At 40.9% G+C, this 16,005-nt stretch overlaps 1 protein-coding gene across 5 annotated transcripts in view; it reads left to right on the top strand.

The window, feature by feature from the left end:
* Window positions 1-16,005, top strand: part of LOC124551376 (zinc finger matrin-type protein CG9776-like) — a 265,653-nt gene that overhangs the window by 72,932 nt on the left and 176,716 nt on the right. For all 5 annotated transcript variants that reach the window (XM_047126421.1, XM_047126425.1, XM_047126422.1 and 2 more), the window contains one exon: window positions 2,906-3,266. In XM_047126421.1, coding sequence (XP_046982377.1) covers window positions 2,906-3,266 — 361 coding nt within the window. The remainder of the gene's footprint in view (window positions 1-2,905; window positions 3,267-16,005) is intronic.

Here is a 16,005-nt window from a genome sequence, read left to right on the forward strand (position 1 = left end):
ATTTCTTCAATCTGTTGTGTTTATTTCACTTTCCTCTGTTCACTTCAAACATGTTTCTTCTCGCTCTCCTTTCCCCACTGCCCTCCCCCCACCCCGTTTACTTAGGAATTTGTCCATTTCTAGTACTTTCTGTTACTTAATCTCCTATGCTTTCCTTGTAAATCTTTACCGATCCCTTGAATCCAGTTTGTCTTTAACTTCTTTTGATAAAGTATTTGGTCATCTGTTTAGTTAATATAATGTAATTGGATAGATGATAAATCTATTCACCAAGCAGTGGCAGGAGAACACACACATAGATCAATTTACATTTGCAAGCTTTCCAGGGCCAGTGGCTTCTTTGTATGGCAGAAGGGTTGAAGGAGAAGGAAGGGGGTGAAGGACTGGTGAGGTTTAGGAAATTGGGAGAATTTGGAAAAGTTGCCCAGAACTTGTAAGTCTCCCCTGACCCAGGGTTCTGGGTGGCTTTTCGATGTTTTCCCCATTTCCTAAACCTGACCAGTTCTTTTCCTTCACCTGTGAGCCTTCTCTTTCAACCCCTCTGCCAGAAGGAAGAGCCACTGGCTCTGAAAACTTGGAAATTTAAATACCTTTATATGTGTGTTATCCTGTTTCCATTTGATAAGTAGATTTTTTTATTTATCCAATTTTATAATTTTCCAAAAAATTGATTGGTTTTGTTGATATCTTCAGTTAATATGTTATCATTGATGCTATACAAATGGCCAAAGAATATCGGTCTCCTCAGTTTCTCTATTTTCCATGTTTTTCAGTATCAAGCAATCTGTCTTTTTTAGTGGTTTCACCATTTTTCTTATAATTCTCCTTTCCAGTTTTTACAGTTTCTCTAATGTATGATTCAATGTATGTACTTGTATATAACTATTATGGATTAACCGCAATACTTTCATGTTTTACTTTGAGGTGGTTAAATAGACATTGCCTGTTGCTAACATTTGTTATTGTACCAGAGTTTTTCTCCCAGCTTGTGGGTCATTTCCTTTGCAGCATGTTTTTTAAAGTCTTTTCTTGAGTTAGTCCTCCCAAATATTTGTTTTTTAACACTTCTGTTTGACCAGTCATAGTAAAACAGCTTGTTCCAGAGTCTTTCTGCTAGCAGTAATTTTACCCGCAGGTGAAAATTCCTGAAACTCACCACCACCACCACCACCACCACCACCACTGTTTTGCACAGTTTCCCACCTCTGGCAAGACTGTTGTGGAATAGAAGCCTTTCCATCATCTTTAGTTTTCCCATACCTCCCTGTTACTACTTTAACCCAGTCTTCTCCTCTTTCCTAAATACTTTCTTCCACTTCTGTTAACCAATCATCTCAGTCTCTTGCCCTCCATCTTCAACTCAAATATCTCCCTAGATGCCCTTGTCTCATCCATTCTCTTCACATGCTTGTGCATTTTAATCTTTTTCCGTCTCTCTTCTCTTGTAGCGATTTCTTGTCTGTCATCTCCCTAAAACTTTCATTTCTAACATTATCCATCTGTGTTACGCCTATCTGACTTCTCAGAATCTTGGTTACGTTACTTTTATCCATTTCCCTCGTGACTCATGATTCTGCACTGTACAACACTATTAGTATATAATACATTTGGTAAATCACTTTTCTGAGTGGTTTCTTTGTTGCATATCATTCCTTTCATTTTTCTGTACAAGGGCAAATCAAATATAAATGGGATTTTTTTTTTTTTTTATTTTAATTGAAAAATACAAGGCAAAAGTTATTTTCCTTCCTTCATACTTCTTTAGAAATATATTTTTCCCAGCGAGAAGGAAGGTTTTTTATGCTACCATTGTAAAATGATGCTGGTTGTGATAGGAACTAGCTGCATACAAATTGCTCAGCACCCTCCTCACCTTCAAATCGTTGCCCTCCCAGAGCTTCTTCAAGTTGCGCAAACAATAGGGCAATAGGTCGGGACTGTAGAGAAGCTGATCAGGTTGAGTCCAGTGCAGTTCTTCAAGTTCTGAGTCTTAATAGAACCTGGCATTTTTGTGGAGGAAGATGGCATCTCGAATTGGCTGGTCTCGTCTTTTGAGGCTATGCAGCTCTCACCTGGTTCATCACCCCCAATAGTAAGCATAATTCATTGCGCATTGCTCTTGAAAAACAAAAATGAGTGAACAAAATGCCTCAATAGTTGAAGAAAACAGTTGAAAGAACCATGCTAGCTGAGAGACGAGTTGTGGCTTTCACTGGGGTTGTCTCCCCTTTCCTCTGCCACTCCATACTCACTTGTTTTGACTCAGGAGTTAGTGGCGAACCCATGTTTTGTCACACGTCACAATCCGACTCAAAATGCATCATCTTTGTTCTCAAACTTTGTGGCAAGCGTCTAACCGACCTCCCAAATGTCTAAACTGTTGATCTGTAGTTAAAAGATGAGGGACCCATCTGGCACACACTTCACAGAACTTTAGGGTGCATGTGATGACAGCTTGACAGCTCTCATAACTTATTCTGACCCTTTCTGTAATTTCAGATACGCTCATCCATCAGTCTTCAAGAATATCTCGATTTGTGTGGATGTTTTTATCTGTAATGGTTATCTGAGTACAGTGGTCGTGATCCTGATTTTCTACTTGTTCTCATTGTTCTTTGAACTGTTTATGCCAGCTAAACACATAAGTGTTAACTATGCAGTCAATCTTCAGAAAGTGTCAATCGTTGGTGCTCAAGATCAAAAATACCATTTATATTTGATTTACCCTTGAATTATACTTTCCCAGGTACTTGAAGCTTCAAATTACAGTACCTTAAGTCTAGTTAAAATGAAGAATTTTATATTTGGATGCAGGAAATTAGTTAAAAGGTAATGTGTAATTGCATTCTCAGTTCCATTATATCCTACCTGTTGAAGCAGAATAGGGCACTTGCAATATACACAGGGCCCGATGGGAACACAGTCCGTCACCAGTGAGAATGGTTCGCCGCTCTGTCTCTCTGTCGCCGCCGCCCAGGAGCCGGCACAGGTCGCGTTCTCCACCTCTGCCCCCCAGGAGGCGTGGTGGAAGTCACGAGTGGAGCCCGTCACCACCTCCACCTCCTTCTCATCACCGCCGCCCCCTGCCAAGCCACTATCCGCCCCGGGACTTGGGCGACCGAGAAGTGCACCACGTACGGGACTGGAGGTCGCCACCACCCGCCCCGTCTGTCTACGAAGGAGCCCACGGCTCTCACCAGGTGCAGCATTCATCAGCATCCGGTTTCAACGTAATGCCTCCTGTTCAACAATCTGTTTACGGAGAGGTATGTGCTATCTGGAGATCAGAGTTAATATGAATGACATTGGTAGTTGATATTGAGTGTGGGACAATATGCCAAAGTTTGGATGTTGTCTTGGCGAGTAGTGTGTGTATTCATCTTGTATTTGAGGAAGAAAGCAATTAGTGACTTGTATCAAACTTTACACATACAGGTGTTGTCCCAGAAGTACCCAAATTAAGCATTAAAATATAAACATTTTGGTAAAAAAATCTTTATTTCTTTACACAGTCTCTGTTCAGCTTGTTACACTTTTACTGGCAATGTTCCGTGCTTTTGATACCCTGCTTATAGTGAGAACCACCGAGTTCTGCAAATTAGCCATCAACTGCAGACTCCACCTATTCAGTTTTGGCAGTACTCTTACCACTGAGTCATTTCCTCAAGTCTAGAAATGGAAAGTGATCAGAGAGTGCTAAATCTGGTGAAGAGGGTGCATGAGGAAGCATTTGAACTTTAAATAAGTGATTTTGGCCACAGTGATAATGAATTAGTCACCTTTGGGCCTGCAGCTTTTGTCCTTTCTTTCTGCGTCTGCAGTTAAATTATTGGATGTGGGTTCTGTCTGTTTGAAAACACACTGTTCTTTCTATTTACCCAAACATGTTTCAGCACCTCTGTGCCATCATGAGTGGGTCATTGTTTATGATTTTTTAAAAAGTTTTTTTAAAAATCAAGGGGTGTATTAACTCACCAGTGAAATTCACACTTACATCGCTTAATTTGCAGGTGACAAGCTATCAGTGCAGGACTCTCTGCTCAGGAACTGGGTGTTCTGTTGTCGTAATCATCATCGTTTCATCCCCATCGATGCGCAAGTGGCATCCAATCGAAAGACTTGCACGTGGCGAACGGTCTACCCGTCGGGAGCCCTAGTCACACACGAGCATACAGTTGGTCCTGCAAAGCCATGTAATGTAAAATCCTGGCAAGAAGCAAAATGAACAAAAACTTTCTTTAGGCCTCACTTTGTTAAATCAGTTACAACTTGAAATATGTTCACTTTTTACAGTTTTCAATAAAGAAAAATCCACTGTTCGGATAAAAAGAAAGGGCAATGTGTTTGCAAAAAGGCAGAACCCATATCCTATAGTAAGTAATAATGGATGTGTGAACTATTGCTTTGTAATGCTGCAACAGAACTTTCTTTTTCACTAAATTAGGCCGTTTTTTGCTTGTTTTCGTCATCTAGACCTTGCAGTAATTTTCCATAATACTCGCCATTGATTGCTTTTTTCCATGACCTTGCCTGCAGGTGGAATTGTCTGTGTCATCTTTAGAACTGAGTCTTCCTTTTCAGTCCACTGTTTTGACTGTTACTTCTTCTAAAGGGGGAAGTGATGGACTCATGTTTCATACATGATCATGAATTGATACAAAACTCAGATTTATCACAGGGAAAAATTGTCAAACATGCAACTGAAACATCCTCACAGTGCTGTTTTTGTCCATAGCAAGTAAATTAGCCATCTGTCTTGCACACAGCTTTCTTATATCTAAGTTTTCAGTCAGCAGTCAGTTTGTGTTGTACAGCACTTTTTGAAGTGCCTATGATATCTACTAGCTTGTGCAGTTTCAGTTGACAATCATCCGATACCTTTTGTGAATTTTCTCCATAATTTCTGGCTGGGTCAACTAATTTGGTGATGACTGTGATGTTTGTCTTAGCAGCTCATATGGCCTTGCTTAAATTCTGCTCTCATTTTTCTACAAAGATAACACATTTGCAGCTGAAGAACTGAATATGAGGAAACTGATTTGTGTGTAGTACTGTCACATTTGCTAAAATGAAAAACAGTTAAGAAATAATGGATAAAATTAATTCATTTTCCGTATTTATGCCTACAGTCTGCTTTAAATTTTTTTTTATGTGACAGATAGCAGAGTGGACTACTATCACAGGCAAAACACACAAGGCAGGTGTACTGGCATTGTCGGCTTCCACTGTGTAGCCATTTTTTGTAGCCATTTTTACTATGCAAAGCATTGTGCCCTCAATTCTAAGTGGGAAAAATTTCAGGGCACAAAAATTGCACCTAATTTAAGAAAACACACAACTTGATCCCTCATTGATATTACGGAAATACTTTTTTTTCCTTAGTCACATTTCAGAGGTTAGTGAATATGTGGACATCAGGATTTTATGTGGTTTTTGTAGGAGTTTGAGACAAAACCTTTAGGCTTGTTATGAGTTTGAATATCAGCTAAACTACAAAAAGAAAGGAAGGAAGGGGGAAAACCCACTGTTTTAAGCAAAAGCTAGTTTTTTACAGATCTCAGTATTTATGACACCATATCTCCTGAACTGCGTGTCGCGCAGTGATATAATTTTGCAGGCACATTCATAGTGTATGTGGATACAGCCTGCAATATGTGTTGTGAATAGAGTTGGTAGTAAAGAAGTAATAAAATAAAACATCATGCCTGATGTTGAAGTTTTACTGCATGAACAGCAAAAATGTAATAAGGGATAAATGTTTATCCTTTAATCATTTTATGAGAGTGGAGGGTGTCAGTGACAAAAAGTTTCATAAAAGTTTGAAATTATGAGTAAGGTTTATTGCAAGTTAGTAAGTGCTCTCATTTTCAAATTCTGGATGTATGTAGTCTGGGCAATTGGGCGTGGGCCATGAAAAATGCTGCCTTCGGGCATCTACATAGGTTCTAAGTTTAATACTTGAATTATTGTAGTAAATCTTTTATGTAAAGTAACAGCTCTTAATAAGTAGATTAGGCAGCATTTTAAATTTTTGAACTCAGTCATTAATTATAGGAAATAATGAAAGTCAAATTTTTGTTGCCCCTGGGAGCTGTTACATAGGCATACTGCAACTGAGACCATGTTCAGTGATCCGGGTTAGCCTTTAGTAATACAGTATAGATGGGCTGTTTAATTTAGTGGGACTCACTCAACTTTTACTTCAATGTTTATTTTGCATTACTATCTAACCTCAACCTGTGGTCTTTTCAAATACAACTGTAATAGCCAGTAGCTAAGGCAGTAAGTGTTCAGAAAGTTACCTCATTACAATGTGCTGAAATTACAAATTTTGCAGTTGCTTACATGTGCACCAAAGTTGTGTATATGTGATTATACACTGAAGAATATGGAAAGTGCTACACCATGGAACACCCGTCCAATATTTAACAAACTTTGTGGACACATTCGTCACATAATAGGTATTAAATGATACTTTTATTTTGTTCAGAACTGATCAACATCAGTATGAGGAGTGACCATTATGGGTGTGAATATGCTGTTGTATTTGCTGTGGGATGGAAGCAAGCAGCCTCTGAAAGTCATATTGAGGAATTTCCTAGTACACATGATACACATGCTGTGTCAGCTTCTGAAGATTGCTTGCTGGAGGCTGATATGAAAGCACATGTCTTCCCACTGCATCCCAGGCATGCTCCATGGGTGATAAATTGGGGTACAGGGCAACCACTCGAGAATCTGTAAATTCCTCAAGGTGTTTGTTGTGTGAGCTAAAGTTTGCAGTCTTGCATTATTCTGCTGGACTATGCCTTTTGTTACTCTGGTTGTACAACAGGGTTAATCGTTCTTGCAATATATTGGTGAGCATTTGGCCTCTTTCAACAAAGACCAAATCAATTACGTTTTTGTTTCCAGTAGCTCTGTGCACCATAATTACGGATGTTAGAGAGGTTTGGATTTCAAAAATCACTGGTTCCTGTGATCTTCCCCCAGGTAATCTGCAGACACGTTGGCATCAATCTGACTGACACAAACAAAAACGAGACTCATGGTTGAGCTCCACAGTATGTCACTCCATATCTCGTTGTCTCCGGGAGTACCTTGTGCGAGTCTCAGTTGCCTGTGGCATGGTGTCAGCAGCAAACAACACGTGGCAACTCTTGATCTCGAGTCATCTTCCCGCAATCTATTCCAAACGGTTCGTGATAATATTCTACCAGTAACCTGTGCCCTTATTTCAATTGTGATAATATGTACCTGACAAAGCCAATCGAACAGTTGTGCAGTATTCTAGTGCTGCATTTCTTCTTGAGGGACCCATACCTACTCTGCATACCACACTATTGTCCTTAGTCCACACCGTCACCAATCATAGCACTGCAGCTAGCTGTCTGTGCGACATGTCTGTGTGACTCTCCCGTGTCGCTTGTGCCGACGATTGAACTTTTTTCAGATGTGAAAGACAGTGCTAAGGTGCACATGTACAACCTCTGTGTGAACCCTGTTGCAGTTCCTTATGAAAAGTTACAGTAATGTTACACACCCAGTAGTCATCAACTGCTGATACTGTTGTTCATCTGTAGGAATAGCTTTTCTCCTTTACTGAAAATAAACTCGCGTAAGTATTAAATTTTAATTGACATAATCCACAGGTGTGGAAATACTGCATTATTAGTTTGATAGCATAATGTTTCCACGGTGTAACAGGTTCCCTTTCTGTCAGTGTGTTTAAAACTAGTTTGTGTCATGAGGAATTTTCCAGATTTGCAGGCGTCACTGACCCCCATGAACCAAGGACCTTGCCATTGGTGGCGAGGCTTGCTTGACTCAGCAATACAGATAGCCGTACCGTAGGTGCAATCACATCGGAGGGGTACGTGTTGAGAGGCCAGACAAACGTGTGGTTCCTGAAGAGGGGCAGCAGCCTTTTCAGTAGTTGCAGGGGCAACAGTCTGGATGACTGACTGATCGGGCCTTGTAACACTAACCAAAATGGCCTCGCTGTTCTGGTACTGCGAACGGCTGAAAGCAAGGGGAAACTACAGCCATAATTTTTCCCGAGGGCATGCAGCTTTTGCTGTATGGTTAAATGATGATGGCGTCCTCTTGGGTAAAATATTTTGGAGGTAAAATAGTCCCCCATTCGGATCTCCGGGCGGGGACTACTCAAGAGGACGTCGTTATCAGGAGAAAGAAAACTGGCAGGAGGAGCAAGACTTCTGGTCAGGTGAATACAGGGTTATAAATACAAAATCAAATAGGGGTAATGCAGGAGTAGGTTTAATAATGAATAAAAAATAGGAGTGCGGGTAAGCTACTATGAACAGCGTAGTGAACATATTATTGTAGCCAAGATACACACAAAGCCCACACCTACCACAGTAGTACAAGTTTATACGCCAACTAGCTGTGCAGATGACGAAGAGATTGATGAAACGTATGATGAGATAAAAGAAATTATTCAGGTAGTGACGGGAGACTAAATTCTAATAGTCATGGGTGACTGGAATTCGATAGTAAGAAAAGGAAGAGAAGGAAAAGTAGTAGGTGAATATGGAATGGGAGTAAGGAATGAAAGGGGAAGCCAACTGGTAGAATTTTGCACAGAGCATAACTTAATCATAGCTAACACTTGGTTCAAGACTCATGAAAGGAGGTTGTGTACATGGAAGAGGCCTGGAGACACTGGAAGGTTTCAGATAGATTATATAATAGTAATACAGAGATTTAGGAACCAGGTTTTAAATTGTAAGGCATTTCCAGGGGCAGATGTGGACTCTGACCACAATCTATTGGTTATGAACTGCAGATTAAAACTGAAGAAACTGCAGAAAGATGGGAATTTAAGGAGATGGGACCTGGATGAACTGAAAGAACCAGAGGTTGTAGAGAGTTTCAGGGAGAGAATTAGGGAACGGTTGACAAGAACGGGGGAAGGAAATACAGTACAAGGAGAATGGGTAGGTCTGAGAGATGAAATAGTGAAGGCAGCAGAGGACCAAGCAGGTAAAAAGATGAGGGCTAGTAGAAATCCTTGGGCAACAGAAGAAATATTGAATTTAATTGATGAAAGGAGAAAATACAAAAATGCAGTAAATGAAGCAGGCAAAAAGGAATACAAACGTCTCAAAAATGAGATCGACAGGAAATGCAAAATGGCTAAGCAGGAAAATTAAAGAGAACTTTGGAAAAAAGAGAACCACTTGTATGAATATCAAGAGCTTACGTGGAAAACCAGTTCTAAGCAAAGAAGGGAAAGCAGAAAGGTGGAAGGAGTATATAGAGGGTCTATACAAGGGCAGCGTACTTGAGGACAATATTATGGAAATAGAAGAGAACGTAGACGAAGATGAAATGGGAGAAATCATACTGCGTGAAGAGTTTGACAGAGCACTGAAAGACTTAAGTCAAAACAAGGCCCTGGGAGTAGACAATATTCCGTTAGAACTACTGATAGCCTAGGCAGAACCAGCCCTGACAAAACTCTACCATCTGATGAGCAAGATGTATGAGACAGGTGAAATACCCTCAGACTTCAAGAAGAATATACCAGATATTACTCCAATCCCAAAGAAAGCAGGTGTTGACAGATGTGAAAATTACCGTACTATCAGTTTAATAAGTCACGGCTGCAAAACACTTGACACGAATTCTTTACAGACAAATGGAAGAGCTGGTAGAAGCCAACCTCGGGGAAGATTAGTTTGGATTCCGTAGAAATGTTGGAACACGTGAGGCAATACTGATCCTACGACTTATCTTAGAAGATAGATTAAGGAAAGGCAAACATATGTTTCTAGCATTTGTAGACTTAGAGAAAGCTTTTGACAATGTTGACTGGAATACTCTTTTTCAGATTCTGAAATTGGCAGGGGTCAAATACAGGGAGCGAAAGGCTATTTACAATTTGTACAGAAACCACATGGCAGTTATGAGTCGAGAGACATGAAAGGGAAGCAGTGGTTGGGAAGGGAGGGAGACAGGGTTGTAGGCTATCCCTGATATTATTCAACCTGTATATTGACCAAGCAGTAAAGGAAACAAAAGAAAAATTTGGAGTAGGCATTAAAATCCATGGAGAAGAAATAAAAACTTCGGGGTTTGCCGATGACATTGTAATTCTGTCAGAGAGAGCAAAGGACTTGGAAAAGCAGTTGAATGGAATGGACAGTGTCTTGAAGGGAGGATATAAGATGAACATCAACAAAACTAAAATGAGGATAATGGAATGTGGTCAAATTAAATCAGGTGTTGCTGAGGGAATTAGATTAGGAAATGAGACACTTGAAGTAACGGACGAGTTTTGCTATTTGGGCAGCAAAATAACTGATGACGGTAGAAGTAGAGAGGATCTAAAATGTAGACTAGCAGTGGCAAAGAAAGTGTTTCCGAAGAAGAGAAATTTGTTAACATCGAGCTTAGATTTAAGTGTCAGGAAGTCTTTTCTGAAAGTATTTGTATGGAGTGTGGCCATGTATGGACGTAAAATGTGGACGATAAATAGTTTGGATAAGAAGAGAATAGAAGCTTTCGAAATGTGGTGCTACAGAATAATGCTGAAGATTAGATGGGTAGATCACATAACTAATCAGGAGGTATTGAATAGATTTGTGGCACAACTTAACTAGAAGAAGGGATCGGTTGGTAGGACATATTCTGAGGCATCAAGGGATCACCAATTTAGTATTGGAGGGCAGTGTTGAGGGAAAAATTTGTAGAGGAAGACCAAGAGATGAATACACGAAGCAGATTCAGAAGGTTGTAGGTTGCAGTAAGTACTGGGAGATGAAGCAGCTTGCACAGGGTAGAGTAGCATGGAGAGCTGCATCAAACCAGTCTCTGGACTGAAGACCACAACAACAGCAACACTGACCCGTATTTAACACAACAAGTGTCTGGTGCAGTTGTTAGATTGGTTACTGCTGCTACAATGGCAGGTTATCAAGATTTAAGTGAGTTCGAACGTGGTGTTATAGTTCGCACATGAGCGATGGTACACAGCATCTCTGAGGTAGCGATAATGTGGGGATTTTCCTGCACGACCATTTCATGATTGCACAGTGAATGTCAGGAATCCGGTGAAACATCGTGAATGTCAGGAATCCGGTGAAACATCGTGAATGTCAGGAATCCGGTGAAACATCGTGAATGTCAGGAATCCGGTGAAACATCGTGAATGTCAGGAATCTGGTAAAATGTCGTGAATGTCAGGAATCTGGTAAAATGTCGTGAATGTCAGGAATCTGGTAAAATGTCGTGAATGTCAGGAATCTGGTAAAATGTCGTGAATGTCAGGAATCCGGTAAAAAGTCATGATTGTCAGGAATCCAGTAAAAAAATCGTGAATGTCAGGAATCTGGTGAAGCGTCAGGAATGCTGGGAATCCGGTAAAATGTTAATTCTTTGACATCGCTGTAACCAGAAATAGATCCTGCAAGAACGGGACCAATGGCAACTGAAAAGAATCTTTCAACATGGCAGAAGTGCAACCCTTCCGCAAATTGCTGCAGATTTCTATGCTGGGCCATCAACAAGTTTCAGCGGCAAACCTTTGAATTGAATATCATCGATATGGGTTTTCGGAGCCGAAGGCCCGCTTGTGTACCCTAGGTGACTGCATGACATAAAGCTTTATGCCTTGCCTGGGCCCATCAACTCTGACATTGGACTGTTGATGACTGGAAACATGTTGCCTGGTCAGATGAGTCTTGTTTCAAATTGTATCAAGCAGTTGGATGTGGATGTGTACGGGTATGGAGACAACCTCATGAATCCATGGACCCTGCATGTCAGCAGGGGACTCTTCAAGCTGGTGGAGGCTCTGTAATGGTGTGTGGCATGTGCAGTTGGAGTGATATGGGACCCCTGATATGTCTAGATACAACTGTTGACAGGTGACACCTACGTAAGCATCCTGTCTGATCACCTGCATCCATTCATGTCCATTGTGCATTCCGATGGACTTCGGCAGTTCCAGCGGGACAGTACGACACCCCACACATCCAGAATTGCTACAGAGTGGCTCAAGAAACACTCTTCTGAGTTTAAACACTTCCACTGGCCACCACACTCCCCAGACATGAACATTATTGAGCATATCTGTGATGCCTTGCAACGTGCTATTCAGAAAATATCTCCACCCCCTCGCACTCCTACGGAGTTATGGAAATCAGTGCAGGATTCATGTTGTCAGTTCCCTCCAGCACTACTTCAGACATTAGTCGAATCCATACCATGTCGTGTTGCGGCACTTCTGCATGCTCGCGGGGACCTGAAACGATATTAGGCAGGTGTACCAGTTTCTTTGGCTGTTCACTGTATTTTCTACCTCAACAGACAGTTGAAGGGTGGAAATGGCCAAATCTCTCATGTGTCAGAAGAATTAAAAAAAGGTGTATACCGTATTTACTCGAATCTAAGCCGCACTCGAATCTAAGCCGCACTTGAAAAATGAGACCCGAAATCAAGGAAAAAAAATTTTCCCGAATCTAAGCCGCACCTGAAATTTGAGACTCGAAATTCAAGGGGAGAGAAAAGTTTTAGGCCGCACCTCCAAATCGAAACAAAGTTGGTCCATTGTAATATGAGACACAATTTAGGTCGAATGAATGACGATACAGCTACAGTAGTTTGGTTCGAGTCGTAAGCTTAGCAGTTAAGCTTTACCAGGTAGCCATTGCTATGCGTCAGGCGCTCCGTCCGTATTTATACGGGTACCCGTCCTTTTTCACGTGCTTCGTCTGGTTTGAATTGATTGCTTATTTTTCTTTGATCTGATGAGTGCCGTTCTCTTTGTTTTAGGTGTTTATGTCACTCTAAGCTGAAATGCATTACTGTACTGTCTCGTGCATTGTTTGTCGCATTCTGATAACGTGTGTTTACGACCTGTTGCCGTTCGCGGCATGGCTTGCTTTTGTGCAGTCTACCGCCGCTTACAATTAAAAAAACAAAAGAGAGGAATCGTCTCATTAGCGAAACAATGGCAAGATACTGCTATTTGTTGTTACTTACACTGCTGCTTTCTTCGATAATGATCAACAATAACCAAATAATAGACTGCGTATGATAGAAGATGTTCTGAATGAGAGTTTAGCGAAAATGTTTCTCCGTTTGAAAATCTTTGCAGACGCCTCTTTAGAACATTACATTCTGCACAGAAATTAGAGTCATCTTAGATTTAAAAATCTAGTCAATTGCCGTGCTTCATTTCTGACTGTACCACCATTAGGCATAAGAATAATACGAATATAAACACAACATGTTATGTATATTCTTCTGCGTTTGCTGTTGTCTCACTCAAGTTTTGTAGTTTATTAGGCAGACAGGATTTAAATGAGATAGAAGCAAACACGAAACAATACATGGCAAAATGTTTGTATTCGTATTATTCTTATGGTGCAGAGAATACTGCATGTGATTCACAGTACATACAAGTCCCTAATAGCAACCATCTCTTCTCACAGGTAGGGAAAAATTCAGAACGTACAGTTGGCCATGTTGACAAACATCCCAAACAGTCTTTCCAGTCGGATTTTTGTAGTACATTGAAATGCTGCTACATTCGAAGATGAACAATACGGAATGTGTATTTACTTCGTTGGATAATGTATGAAAATGCAGTGGTCGAAACTCGGGGTGGAGAAAAAAGCTCATTTTCCACCTTTTTTTTTAAATTTATTTACTGACTCAGAGGTTTTGGCGCCAGTATTTATCTTTGTGCCTACAAAGCATGCCTGTGTAGCGCTACATATATTCAACAGCGGAACTTAGTTGTGACGGCACCTACCAACATTTTTCAGAACTTCCACTTACTTTGCACTCAATTCTAAGCCGCAGGTGGTTTTTTGGATTGCAAAAACCGGAAAAAAAGTGCGGCTTAGATTCGAGTAAATACGGTATATTTTTCAAAATAACTTGTTTTGTATCCAAAAAATTGAGAAGGTTTATTGACACCACAGAATTATGGTGCCCACTCTATTCAGTAACAGGTTCCAATCATTGTGATCATCATGAATTTAATCTGTCTCCAAAAACTTAGAAAAAGAAGCAGTATTGAAATGATAACATAATATAAAAATGTAATTGTGTGTTGATAATGACCCTAAATTGCGGATCCTGAGTGTCGGTTGCAGTTTCCTTATGTTTTTATTATGCCATTCGTAGCTGTAAATTTTATTTGCTTCTTCTACTAACTTTAAGGACACAGATCCCTCTGATAATTAACATACCAATCACAGCCGATTATCAAATTGAATTAAACAAATTTGAGATCAAAGACTGTTCTGGTTCCCACATGTTGTCAAACCTTGTGCTTGCCAGAAACTGACATTTTTTAGGCCTTGGCTGTGTACAACATCAGCAAAACAGCAACTAGCCTCTGTTAAGAGTGCTGTTTGTTTATGCAAGTAGCGCCATTACCAATTTCGAACTGACAGGTTCATCCTCAGGCGGCTGATGACATTTACACTATGCGATCAAAAGTATCCGGACACCTGGCTGAAAATGACTTAAGAGTTCGTGGCACCCTCCATTGGTAATGCTGGATTTCAGTATGGTGTTGGCCCACCCTTAGCCTTGCTGACAGCTTCCACTCTCACAGGCACACATTCAACCAGGTGCTGGAAGGTTTCTTGGGGAATGACAGCCCTTCTTTACAGAGTGCTGCACTGAGGAGAGGTATCAATGTCAGTCTGTGAGGCCTGGTACGAAGTCGGTGTTCCAAAACCTCCCAAAGATGTTCCATAGGATTCAGGTCAGGAGTCAGTGCAGGCCAGTCCATTACAGGGGTGTTATTGTGATGTAACCCCTCCACCACAGGCCGTGCATGATGAACAGGTGCTTGTTCATGTTGAAAGATGCAGTTGCCATCCCCAAATTGCTTTTCTACAGTGGGAAGCAAGAAGGTACTTAAAATATCAGTGTAGGCCTGTGTTATGATAGTGCTAAGCATAACTACAAGGGGTGCAAGCCCTCTCCATGAGAGACACGACCACACCATAACACCACCGCCTCCGAATTTTACTGTCAGCACTACATGCGCTGGCAGGTGACGTTCACCAGGCATTCGCCATACCCACACCCTGCCAACGGATCGCCACATTGTGTACTGTGGTTCGTCACTCCACACAACATTTTTCCATTGTTCAGTCGTCCAACGTTTACGCTCCTTATACCAAGTGATGCGTCGTTTGGCATTTACCGGCGTGATGTGTGGCTTATGAGCAGCTGCTCGACCATGAAATCCAAGTTTTCTCACCTCCTGCCTAACTGTCATAGTGCTTGCAGTGGATCCTGATGCAGCTTGGATTTCCTGTGTGATCATCTGGATAGATGTCTGCTTATTACACATTACAAACCTCTTCAACTGTTGGTGGTCTCTGTCAGGTCAACAGACGAGGTCAGCCTGTACATTTTTGTGCTGTATGTGTCTCTTCACATTTCCACTTTACTATCACATCAGAAACAGTGGACCTAGGGATGTTTAGGAGTGTGGAAATCTCGCATACAAATGTATGACACAACTGACACTCAATCACATGACCACGTTCGAAGTCCATGAGTTCCACAGAATGCTCCATTCTGCTCTCTCATGATGTCTAACGACTACTGAGGTCGCTGATACGGAGTACCTGGCAGTAGGTGGCAGCAGAGTGCACACAATATGAAAAAGTATGCTTTTGGGGGTGTCCGGATGCTTTTGATCATATGGTGTATGTTTCATTTGTCATTGTTTCAGTCTGTTGATGAAAAAAAGCAAACAACTAATGTAAACAACAACAACAACAACAACAACAACAACAAATGTAATATAACTATGAACATCCATTTGAAGATAGACCTGTCAGTTCAAAACTTGTCTTGGTGCTATTTGTGTAAATAAATAGACTATTGGCAGAGTCTGGTTGCTGTTTTCTTTTCTGCTACAATCACTTTCTAAAAACTTTCTTATTGACGCTTTGAATCACCTGGTTTCCAGGTGTCACTTAGAATATTCATAACAAACTA

Source organism: Schistocerca americana, chromosome 9 (assembly GCF_021461395.2).
Source record: "Schistocerca americana isolate TAMUIC-IGC-003095 chromosome 9, iqSchAmer2.1, whole genome shotgun sequence".
Classification (NCBI taxonomy): domain Eukaryota; kingdom Metazoa; phylum Arthropoda; class Insecta; order Orthoptera; family Acrididae; genus Schistocerca; species Schistocerca americana.